The sequence below is a fragment of the Leishmania donovani genome, chromosome 18, assembly GCF_000227135.1.
Source record: "Leishmania donovani BPK282A1 complete genome, chromosome 18".
Classification (NCBI taxonomy): domain Eukaryota; phylum Euglenozoa; class Kinetoplastea; order Trypanosomatida; family Trypanosomatidae; genus Leishmania; species Leishmania donovani.
Window position 1 is genome coordinate 679093 of NC_018245.1, and position 11641 is coordinate 690733.

Genomic DNA, 11641 nt, shown 5'->3' on the forward strand with positions numbered 1-11641 from the left:
AGATGGCTGAGTGGGCGCACTGCTGTAGCGCGTGTCTAGGGCTGCGTCGCGCCAGGCGACGGGCCTTTGGCGGGCCGGGTAGAGCTGAGTTGAGGTCGTGCTCTGTGGCAGCGACATGGACCGTTTGAAACGGAAAGGCGCTTGTGCGCTTGTGCACAGCTCGTCGAGGTGCATCAGCACGCCTCGTAGCAGCGGTTGCACCACTCGCCAGCGACAGGGAGGTGAGAGGGGCGAGAGGAGCGAAGCGCGATTTTGTTTTTTTTCCCTACACGCTCAATGCTGAGATGAGAGAGGGGTTGCGCGACCCACGGGCTCTGTGCTCGCCTTTCGTGTTGCGTCTGCTCTTGTCTTCAACTCGCCATGACCCCGACGAACGCTTCACCAGAAAGGCAGAGCGGAGGAAGGGTGATGCAGGATTGCACAAAAAAAAAGCAATCATCGCAGCGGCGGCAGCCCTTTTCCAGCAGGTCGTCTTTAGGTCCCTCATGTGGGCACGTACACACATAATGCATCGCTCTTCCACGAGCCCTCCCTCTCTTCCTCCTCCTTTGGCTTGCTCTTCGGCTGCCTCGTTTCGTTCTCGTGCTCAGGTTTGAACTCACTGCCTTGTTTTCTGCTGCATTGTCGTAAAGTGGGACTCCCCTCTCCTCGCCACCGTCTCTGCCTCGCCTTTTTCGGGAGAGACGCGTGCGTTTGTCACGTTTGGAGTGCTTGCTGTGTATGCACGCAACAATATCGAGAACCATCCTAGTACACCGGGTCCTGCAGTCTTCATGTCGTTGCCTAGCAACGGCAACGACCACGGTATCGCAAACGCGCCCACGGTGGCCAACGATGCCGCCGCGGCCGGCGCGCACGCACCCCCGGCAAGCATCGGCAACCAGACACCAAAGCTGAGGCTGTCAGCGCTCACAACCGTGGGACCAGAGGCAGAAGCAGCGAACGGCGCGCTGCGTATCGCCGGTGGTGATGTGCCGCAGCAGCTGCCCGCACGCGTGGCTTCCCCAACGGGGATAGCGACGACGATGACACCGCTTACAGCCGCCTCCTCCCCGCGTGGCCCTGCGGCGGCAACCGCATCGTCACAGGAGAGCGTCAGCGTCATTGTGCGCTTGAAGGGGGCCCCAAAGTTTTCCTCTTCAACGGCGCTGCTCTCTTACGCGGTGGAGGATGGCACACTTGCGACGCCGCGGGTGTCCTGTCGCCCCTCCTCGCGGGACTGCGGATCCGCCTCGCCGCGTTTGCACAGCCCGCGCGCAGCTCTCGGCTGCGGAAGCGCGGCAGAGCCGTCCGTCGCTCCGTCGACATCCTTTCCCGGCGCTGACGGAGGCGCCGATGTCGCCGCGGCTGCATGTACGGATGCCTCCGAATCTCCTGTGTTGCCAGTATCGCAGCCCAGAGCGTCTGCGTCTTTGTTGACGCAGACGTCGAAGCAGCAGCCCTTGACCCCTGCCTCTCCAACAATGCACTCGTCACCGCGGCCGAGCCTCTTCGCGGCCGAGTCCCCGGCTACGCATCACCACCAAGAGGACCGCAGCTCTGGTGCCAGCGTCGTGCTGGGTAGCGCCGCTGCGGCTGGCAGGAGCATCGGCTCACACGGCCGCGTGCTCACCATCACCTTTCCCAACACGAGGGAGCGCCGAAAGTATGAGTTTGGCGAGGTACTGGAGCCCGAGGTGACGAACGCGGCCCTGTGCGAGCGCCTCATCCCCTCCGTCATGGAGCAGATGGCGGCTGGCTTCGATGTGTGCGTGCTGTGCTACGGCCAAACCGGGAGCGGCAAGACGTACACGATGAACGCGCTGGCTCCAGCCGTTGCCGAGGAGGTCTTTCGCTCCCTCGACGTGAACAACGAGGTGGTGGAGATGAGCTACATACAGATTTACAACAACAAAGCCTACAACCTGCTTGACGGTGCCCGCTCTGGCAGGCTTGGCGCCGAACTGTCACGTCCGCTGACGAGCAGCACCGGTACCGGCAACAGCGGTGGTAGCAGCTGCTTTGCCAGTGCCTCGGAGCCCAAGGTTCTGATCCGGAGCAGTGCTGAGATGCTCGCCAAGATGAAGGCGGCGTCGCGACTGCGCGTGACGCATGCGCACACCCTCAACGCCCGCAGCTCGCGTTCCTTCACCCTCCTCTCTCTCCACATCACGCGCTTCCTCGACGGCGCGCCGCTCACGACGACGCGGGTGACACTCGCCGACCTCGCCGGGACGGAGAGACTGAAGAAGAGCGGTGCCACCGGGGAGGCGGCCGATCAGGCCATCTTCATCAACAGGTCCTTGATGGCGCTGCGCCAGCTGGTGGAGTCTCGCGGCACGGAAGCAGAGGTGCTGCACTTCCGCGAATCGCTGCTTACCACATATCTCGCCCCGCGCATGCGCAGCTGGCACCTCATTCTTCTCGTTACTGTCTCCCTCGAGGCGGGCAGCTTCGAGGAGACCAAGTCGTCGCTGGAGTTTGCGACCAACGCGCGACGCCGCAAGGTCATGAAGGTGAAGAGCGGGCTCGAGCAGAGATTGCCGAGCACCGTCGCCCGCCTCTATGGACGGCCCAGCTTCCTCGTTGCCGCCGGTGGCGTGGGCAGCGGCAGCGGCTGGAACGCGCGCGAAGACAACGCCGACAGCAGCGAGCTTCAAGAGATCATTGTGGTCCTTCAGTACCGCATCCGCGTGCTGGAGGAGGCGCTGAAGATAGAGCAGGAGCGAGGCGCCATGACGGCTGTGCAGTCACCACTGACAGAGGTGCTTGCCAACCCCGGCTGTGCGGCGCCGGGGGCGGAGTTGGGTGCGGGTGTCACGCCGCTGGCTAACGCAGAGGCGCTGCGGCGGGAGTTCCAGTACTACCGTCATCTGCTTCAGGAGCGAGAGCAGGATCTGCGCCGTTTGCAAGCTCAACTGCCTGAAACGAGTGCTGAGGCTGGCTGCTCGCCACCAGTACTGCCCGACTCACTGGAAACGTCGTCGCTATCGTTGGACGAAGGCGACGCGGGCGCGAGAGACGATCAGCAGGACTCCGCCACGCCACCAGCCTCGGCGCGGAGCAGCGACAGCTCTGGTGCACAGGTGCGCTCGGGTGAGGGGGGCGCTGCCGACGCGCACGTGCAGCTGCGGCGGTGCGTGCGCCAACTGCGCTCACTTCTCTCACGTGGTAGCAGCGAAGACAAGTGTGACGACGTGCTGGACCACCTGCGCAACGCGGTGCTGCGTGCGACCGAACAGTACGAAGACGTCAACGAACAGCTGCTTGTCGTCTCTAGTTCACTGAGCGGGCTGCGTACACAAAATCATCGACTCTGCGAGGAGGTGCTGCGTGCCAACAAGCGCCTTTTAGCAATCGATGCGGAGTGCAGGGAGCGGTGCGCCGCCCTGCAGACGGCGACACTTCGAGCGACCACTGCGGAGACGGCTCTCGAGCAGTTGCGCCTGCAGCTATTTCAGGCATACGCCGAGCAGTCGATACGGGAGGAGATGACGCGCCTCTACCTGGATGCGGCGCCGATCGCCGCCAACGTCGATGAGGCCGTGTCTGGCGACCGACAGACGGAGCAGCAGGTGGAGCTAGAGAAGGTGCAGGCGCACCAGCAAGTATTGTGCGACAAGATCACCGAGCTGGTGGACAACGTCGAGCAGCTGACGCTCGTCGTCGCGCAGAAGGATGTGTCTCTGGCGGCGCTGGAGTCGCTCATCACACCGGCGCAGCGAGCGCTCTTTCACACCCTGTCAAACACTTCCACTGCCATCGCTGACCGCGGCACCACCAGCGTTGGTGGCAGTGATGGCGGGCTTGCTGGCACGACCACGGCAGCCATGGCCGCAGACGGCGGAAGCAGCGCCGCTGACTGTTTCAGTCTCTTGCAGTCACGCGTTTCGGAGCTCAGCTCCCTGCTTACGCAGGAGCAGCAGCAACATCAGCTGACCCAGTGCGAGCTCATGGAGGCCCGCGAAGATGCGCGGCGCAGTCGGCAGGAGCAGCGGCAGGCGTTCTTCCAACAGCAGGAGGAGGCGCGGCGCGTGGGCCAACTGATGGCAGAGAACTACGAGCTGCGCCAACAGAACGAGCGCCATCAGCTCTATCTGCACCATATGTGCGTCAGCTTCCACGAAAAATTACTGCAACTGCGACATGGACACGAGGAGGAGATGGCAGAACTGCGAAGCGCCGCGAAAGCGGCGCCATCGCATCCGCGCGGCAACGACGGTACGGCGAGACAGGGTTGCGAGGACGAGGACCACGACGATGGGGCGTCGTCGGCCACCGCACATGCCCTTGTGCGCGATGAAATGCCGCAGGGTGTGCCGTTGGGTGAGGATCGGCTGCCTCAAAGCACTGTGCACGGCTCCGCTGCTGTCGCACTCTCGATGGCGGGCGTGGTGGACAGTGGAGACGCGGGGTGGAGGGCATCGGCGCCGATACAGCGGTCCGGTCGAGTGCGGCATCGGCTTACTAAGTCGAATGCGCAACACCGCGGAGAAGGTCAGGGCACGGCACCAACTACGACGGACCACACGGTTGTGGCAGATACTGCTGCCGTGTCGCCACAGCGCGTCCGGCTGCCGTCAAAGGTGGCGCGTCGTTCAGCGAGCATCAGCAAGGCAAGGCGGCATCTCTTCGCTACGTACGGTGAGCCAGCCGACCCCAATGATGCGCCGGTGCCTTTCGTCAAGTCAGACGTCGTCGCCTCTACCCCGACGGCAACGCGGCGCCGCGTTCGCGCGTCAGGAGAGGCGCGCGGGAAGCGGCGCAAGTAGCCGCAACGGGAGTGTGAGGCACATGTGCCTGTGTGCACGTATGCGTGGGTGCGTGCGCGCTGGTGAGTGATGCACCCGCACACACGCCTCATGCGCACTTGCGTCCCCATCAACGCACTCGTTGTGCGGTGTGTCTTCATCTTTGCGCCTTTCTTTCGCCTCTCATGTGTGCGCACAGACACAACGACGGAGTCACGGACACTCGCACCTCCGGTGCGAGTGCGGCGATTTGTTACGTCGCGGCATTTCTGTCTTCTCCCCTCCCTGCAGGGGGGGGGTGCGTAGGCATTGCTCCTGATCGCTGATGCTCGTTTTATCACACGCCCTCCTCGCCGCTTTTGCCTAGCAGCCATGCGCGCACCACTCTTGATGGACGCGCTGGACTCGCTGCTACTCCCTTCCTTTCACCCGTGCTCAGCCCTCTTCTGCTGCACAACCTCTATCATCGCCGTCACCACCTCTGATTCCACCCTCCTCTCTTGCTCTACGTATATATATATATATACATATGTGTGTGTGTGTATCGCCTGCGCCGCAACTCGGGTATGCCTGACACGCTTTACATCAGCCGCCCCCTTCACACCGCATCAATATGTTCCCTACACCCTCCTTGCTCACTCTCATAGCTACACGCACAGACATATATATCTAGGAAACGAGAATAAGCGATAGACACAGACGTGCGCCTCCTTTTCCCCCTTCCCCCTCGCACCACACCACAGCCACCAAGTTGCGTGCGTGTGACAATGGCAGACACGGCGCTGGGGCTGGCGAGCATCTTCTGCGGCTGCCAGGCGAACGTCTTCTTGCTGGAGCTCATCATCACCGGCTCTCCGAACACTTACTACGCCCTCACTTGCGCTCAGTATGTGTGCGTCGCTCTCTTCACCTTGCCTCTGCTGCTGCGCTTCAAGCAGCCACACGAGCAACAGGGGGCAACGCTCAATATGTGGCCGTTGCAGTGGCGGCGCTTTCGTGTCTCACTGCGCTACAAGCTGATCCTCGCCGTCGTCGGGTGGGCCATGTCGGTCGGCAACAACATTGCCTTCGGCTTCCATATCTCCATCCCGCTGCACGCCACTTTCCGCTCCTCCTCGATGATGCTCAACATGCTTGCCGGGCACTTCTTCTTCGGCAAGCGCTTCACAGCGCCACAGGTGGCCTCTGCCTTGGTCATCTTTGCCGGCCTCATCGCTCTGACAATCGAGAAGGCACGCAGGACGAGCAGCGCGGGGGCCGAGACGGCGTCTCGCACCGCAGCCGTCGCGTCGACCCCGACGTGGTACTGGGGCTGTGGAATAGCCATTCTGGTGGCCACCACTGCGTGCACGACGGCATTGAGCGTCTTTCAGGAGCACATGTACCGCTGCGCCCGTGCGAACGAGGCCGCAAGGAAGGCAGCGCCATCGAGCGACGATGCTCCGCCAATGTGGACAGAGGCGCTCTGCTTCTCGCATCTCTTTGCGATCCCGCTCTTCCTTCTGCAGCCGATGCGCCTCTGCACCGAGTTTGCGCACGTTGATGTGGACAGCCAGCTGCACGTGGCGTTGAACTGCGTGACTCAGGTAGTTTGCATCACCGGCGTGTATGTGATGAACGACAAGACCTCAGCCTTCACTCTGAGCCTGACGCTGACGCTACGCAAACTTGCCAGTTTTGTGCTCTCGGTCGTCTACTTTGGTCACTACCGGCACCTCTCGGCTGTGGAGTGGGTCGCCATGGTTGGCGCTCTCATGGCTGGCACCGCGTACCCGTTTCTACCTAAGGCTCAACCCGACCTTTCTGGCGCCGTAGACGCGAGCGCATCGACAGAGACAAGTGCGAAGAAGAACAAGTAGCCGATGTGCGTGTCTCAGTGTGCGTCGGATGATCTCCCTTGCTCCTGACAGCTCTCTCCATCATGATCCGGCATTGCACGCTAGAGGAGGAAGAGGATGAGGAGGGGAGCGCTGGGGGGGGGGGGCAGATCCATACGCACGTACGACCAGCACGAACAAGGATAACAGAAAGACGCAGCTGTCTTTGGGGCCGTGTGCCGAGAGGAGGCGATGCCACACCCAATCCTCACCTCACTGTAGCGAAGTACACCCGCTTGTGCGTATTCGTGAACCATAGCATATGCTTTACATCGACTACTGTGGTATTGCACGCGCGGTTCCCGCTGCCGGGTACGCCGCAACAACGGAAAATGGGGCGATGCGTGTTGCACGCCTCCCCGTGATGCCGACGTCTCTCTTTTCTCCTTTCCTTGCCTCCCCCCTCTTCCCTCCCCCATTTCGATGCCACGACTTAACGCTTCGCCTTCGCCTACCTCTCCCTCCAGCCCCATCGCTGCTTCACCCCGTCGCAGTCACGGAGCGCAGGGCAAACCCCCGAGCGGACACGCAAACAAAAAGCGCGATAAAGGAAGAGAGAAAGAGTTGGTCAGACATGGCTGCTCCGGACACGAGTGTCTCGCGCACGGCGGATACGGCGTCTGACGTCGATAACGGCGATGACGTGGTTGCCTTTGTGGTTGGAGACGGCCAGCACAAGCTTTACTTCTCGAAGCGCGCCTTGATGCGCCACGCGCCCTTTTTTCGCGCGTACTTCACGGAACACGCCGCGGAGGTCGCCGCTGCCAGCGGTGGTGGATCCGGTGCCACGACTGTTGTGCTGAGGCACGTGAAGCCGCGGAGCGCTGAAGCCGCTCTGCGCCTGTGCCACAGCGCCCATCACTCTGACGACGGGCTCTTCTGGTTGCTGCAGCGGGAGTGCGAGAAGGCAGATGAAGCGCACAAGCCAGAGGCGTTGCAAGCTGTGCTCTCTCTGTACGCCGCGTGCGTGAAGTTCGAACTGTACGAGCACGCAAAAGCGGCCAGCGCGACTGCTGCCGGCGCTGTAACGGCGCACACGGTGTACGATGTGCTGAAGACGTGCGCGCGCTACGCGACGACACTGCTGCCGGAGACCAGACGTGCGGTTGGACTAGATGTGCTTCTCGCTGCATGCTATGCGTTTATGCGGACTTCCGGTGCATGGCAGGGAGAGCGGCGCTGGCGCCGGCTCTACGAACAATACCCGGAGCTTTCCGAGATTGTCGCGGCCGCCAGCGCTGCTACTGCAACGTCCAGTGCGCATGGAGAGAGCAGCGCCAGCGCTGCTGCAGGGGGATCGCCATCTCCGCTGCGGCGCGTCCTCTTGTCTCCACAAAAGGAGCCAGCTACCGCTGGGTCGTCTGCGACAGTGATGCCGGAATCGGCCGCGCCACTGCCGGATGTATTTGCCGGGCACCTCCGGCAGACAGAGGGTCTGGCACTGGCCGCGCAATGGCGGTGTCGCACCATGTCAGCAGAAGTGACTGCGCTGCGTGAGAGCTGCGCTGCCCTCGAGGTCACTGCCCACCGCGATGAGGCTGCTGCCGCAGAGGTGGCGCTCTACCTGGGCGAAGTACGCGTGTACGTGCAGGCACTAGGGTGCGCGGAGGCGGAGATGCAGCAGTTGTGTGCTGCAGCTGCCACGATGTGCGCTGCGCCATCGTCTTCTGCTGCTGCTGCCTCGACGCTGCACGAGCTGCGGTACGCTCTGCAGCGCGCGTCGGCGTGGGCTGCGGAGCGGAAGGCGGCCGTTGATGAGCTTCTCGCCATGGAGCAAGACGCGGTGTGTGAACTTGACGCCGAGCTTGCACGACTGCGCGCAGTGATTTGCTAGAGCTGTATTGGAGCTGCTGCATATGTCTGGCACAAATGTGCGCCGTCGGCCCCTTCCCTCCATACCTCATACAACACCTGCATTGCACACGCAGAGGGAAGGAGAGGGCCACTCGCGGATGAGTGATGCGCCGCGCGCGCTTCAACGTCTCGTAAACTCGAACATGCGCACACTTAAAGACGATGCCTATGCAGCTGAAAACGATGCGTGCACTGCATTCCGTGCTGTGGAGGAAAGACACGAGAAGCCCCCCCTCCAAGACGAGCAGGCAAAACGGCCATGGGAGGCCACACTCCGTCGCTCGCCGTCTCTCTTGCGCGTGGCCTTCCTGCCGGCTTCCTTTCGGTGATGCTGCCCACTCTGCCTTGCCATATCCACTGTGCTTGGGCCTGTTGGGTGTGCGTGTCTGTGCCTGTCGCGCGAGCACCCGCACACGATGCCCTCGCCCTCCCCCCTCTCCCCGTGCGCTGCTCCTCCGACAGGAAGGATGCACATCTTCTGCTGCCCATCTCTCTCCTTCGTCTCTCTTCAACTTCCATGCTTCGGTGACACCCTGCTGGCCGCACCACTGGCCACCGTCATGGCCGGCGCATTCTCGCTGGTGCGCAGACGTGGTGCGCCAGCTTTGCCCCATCTGATACCGGACGAGCACACAAGCGTAGAAGACGGCATGTTCCCGGTCGACCCTGCGCACGAGTCGGCACTCGCGGACCCGCTGTTTATGCTGCGGCTGTACAAGCGAGTCGCGTACGGTCTTGTGCGGCGCCCGCACGCCGACGGCGCCCGAGCTTTGCTGCCTTCGTTCCTTTCTGTGGACGCCCGCTACGCCGAGTCGAACAACGCCGCGGTTGACCCGGCGGCGCTGCTCACCGCTGTGGAGCCGATATTCCCGACGTCTTTGCTGACACACAAGGAGGTCTGCCTTCTTCTTCGCGTCCTGCCGCTGGAGGAGGAGGAGTCGGCGCCGAGCGCAGAGAATGAGAACGCCTTCGGGGTGGCACAGAGGGGCAGGGGCAGCTCCGTCCCTAGAGGCATCCGACCGGGTAGTGTCACGCTGGCGTTGCGGGAGATCATCCCGTTTCGGACGTGGCAGGTATCGCAGACTGTGGCGACTGTCCGCCGTACGGTGCAAAAGAGTGCCGTCATGAGCCCCTTCGAAGAGCACGTCGTGGACCTGCTGGATTGGCAGAGCAGCCGCCGCCGCCAGGCAAAGGAGGCAGCTCCACCTCCGCTGGAGCGCTGGGAGGCGCTGACGTTTATGGAGAACACCTGTGGGCTGAGCAGCTCCGAATCGCGTGGGCTGCTGCACTACTGCGCCAGCGAGGAGGGCGATGACGCCGAGGACGGGGCGACAACCGGCTCGTACCTGGGCTGCGAGGTGCAACTGCTGCACCAGCTGCTGTTCAGCGAAGTGATCCCTGGTGTCGCCGAGTATCCGCTGCTGATGGGACGCTTCGCAGAAGCTACCCTAGAGATTGGAGAGACGGAGGGTTGTCACACCGGCACGCTTGCCCTCCTGAGCGTCCTGGAGTCGATTGAGCTTCATTACCCGGAGTGCAGCCGACGGCTGCCACCGGATTTAGATATCGGGACGCTGGTGCGGGCAGAGCTGACGCCGCGGCACTTCTTCTACGTGTGCACCCGGCTGCACACCGGGTTCCGCCAGGAGGAGTCTGATCAGCTCTACTACTACCTCAAGAAGGACCGCGAAACCGATGACGGCGTGCTTGTCGCAGACCTACTTGCCGCGTACCGGCAATACTTCCCCTCAGTCACGGTCTCGATGCTGCAGCTGGTGCAAGCGGCTGTGGTGCAGTGGATACGACGCAATGCCAAGGATGCGCCAGCATTTGTGCAGCTCTACTCAGCGCTGAGAGAGTGGGGTGCCGCGCATGTTCCGATCAAGTCGTTCATTAAAGCGCTGCGCGCTGCTGGGGTGCCGGACGGTATCTCGGGTGTGTTGGATGTTGAGCTCGAGTGGCTGCGGCTGAAGTCCCCAACCCGCGTGGATTTACTCCTGATGCTATGCAGCCCCGTCCCGCCGTCGCGCACTGCCATTATTCGTAAGCTGTTCGACCGACTTGACGAGCGACGGCTTGGCACGGTTACCTGCGCTGTGGTTCTGAGGTGCTTCCATCCAGAGCTCATCGAAGGCAACGCCTTGCGTCGACAAGGCGCAATGTGGAAGAAGGCGCTGGAGGCGTACGCCGCGGAGTTGGGGGAGGGGGAGCTCGACTACGACGTCTTCGCATATTTTTGGTACATGATTTCCGCCGACATCGAGGACGACCCAACATTCACGATGGCCCTCTGGCAGGCGTTCGGCCTCTCCGATGACGGGCAACGATCTAGACGCACCTAGTGTCGTTGGAAGGGGAGGCAAAGAGGTGCGCTAGGCCGGTGGAGGGCGGCGATGACATGCCGAGCGGGAACAGGATAAGTCCTCTGTTCCAGGTGCGAGCATGCCTCGGTGCACATGAGCAGCAGAGCACAGCACGCGCATACTCGGCACCTCCGTCACGTCCGCCGAACGGCCTCTAATCTACCCAAATCGGCGTATAGACGCCACCGAACAGGTACGTGTGAGCGAGTGCTTAGGCCTGTGCCTGTTTTACTCACCGCCGCCGCCCACGGTCGAGTGTTGTGACCTTCATGCCATCTTGACTACTCACCTTTTTCTCTCGGCTAGCCCTTCCAAGCGTCTTCCTTTCGCCACAACGTGGAACGGCATATGCGACGTGCAGCGTTGGACAACTCAGCCGAAAGCACTGCTAAGCCGAACAGAGACATGCCAATATCATAGACTGTCCGCCGGCACTGACAGCAACACATGGGGAGAGGGCGAGGGCCAGCACTCCAGCGAGCTGTGGATTACAGTACGTGCGTGCGCCGCCTCTTCTCTTTTACTTCTTTGTGCATGTATCTGCGCTTTTTGTTTTCTTCTTATGACATCGTCTGGCCCCTGACGACGGGGGGGGGCACCTTGGTGCGTGGTAGCTCAGGACCCCGCGCCCCCCCCACCCAGAGCGGGTCGGGGGAGGCCCAGCAGCAGCCCTATCCCTGCCACACGTCTCGAGGCACCTCTGGTGGTGGCAGGGCCGAGCACCGACGACGTAGGGGGAGGCCCGAGCGCTGCATCGCCCCTGATGTCGGCGGCCAGGCCGTGGATGGCGTGGTGTCGGAGCGGCCTGCGACAGTGC

At 62.4% G+C, this 11641-nt stretch overlaps 4 protein-coding genes across 4 annotated transcripts; all 4 read left to right on the top strand.

The window, feature by feature from the left end:
* Nucleotides 1-1025: 1025 nt before the first annotated feature.
* On the top strand, nt 1026-4751 carry LDBPK_181520 (kinesin, putative; the record flags this gene model as incomplete). Its single annotated transcript, XM_003860118.1, has 1 exon — nt 1026-4751. The coding sequence occupies one exon, from the start codon at nt 1026-1028 to the stop codon at nt 4749-4751; it is 3726 nt and encodes a 1241-aa protein (XP_003860166.1).
* Nucleotides 4752-5497: 746 nt separating this feature from the next.
* On the top strand, nt 5498-6589 carry LDBPK_181530 (hypothetical protein, conserved; the record flags this gene model as incomplete). The annotated part of the gene is made up of 1 exon (XM_003860119.1): nt 5498-6589. The coding sequence occupies one exon, from the start codon at nt 5498-5500 to the stop codon at nt 6587-6589; it is 1092 nt and encodes a 363-aa protein (XP_003860167.1).
* Nucleotides 6590-7181: 592 nt separating this feature from the next.
* On the top strand, nt 7182-8441 carry LDBPK_181540 (hypothetical protein, unknown function; the record flags this gene model as incomplete). The annotated part of the gene is made up of 1 exon (XM_003860120.1): nt 7182-8441. The coding sequence occupies one exon, from the start codon at nt 7182-7184 to the stop codon at nt 8439-8441; it is 1260 nt and encodes a 419-aa protein (XP_003860168.1).
* A 670-nt stretch (nt 8442-9111) lies between these two features.
* LDBPK_181550 (hypothetical protein, conserved) lies at nt 9112-10803 on the top strand (the record flags this gene model as incomplete). The annotated part of the gene is made up of 1 exon (XM_003860121.1): nt 9112-10803. One exon carries the CDS (start codon nt 9112-9114, stop codon nt 10801-10803), a length of 1692 nt encoding a protein of 563 aa, XP_003860169.1.
* Nucleotides 10804-11641: the final 838 nt, after the last annotated feature.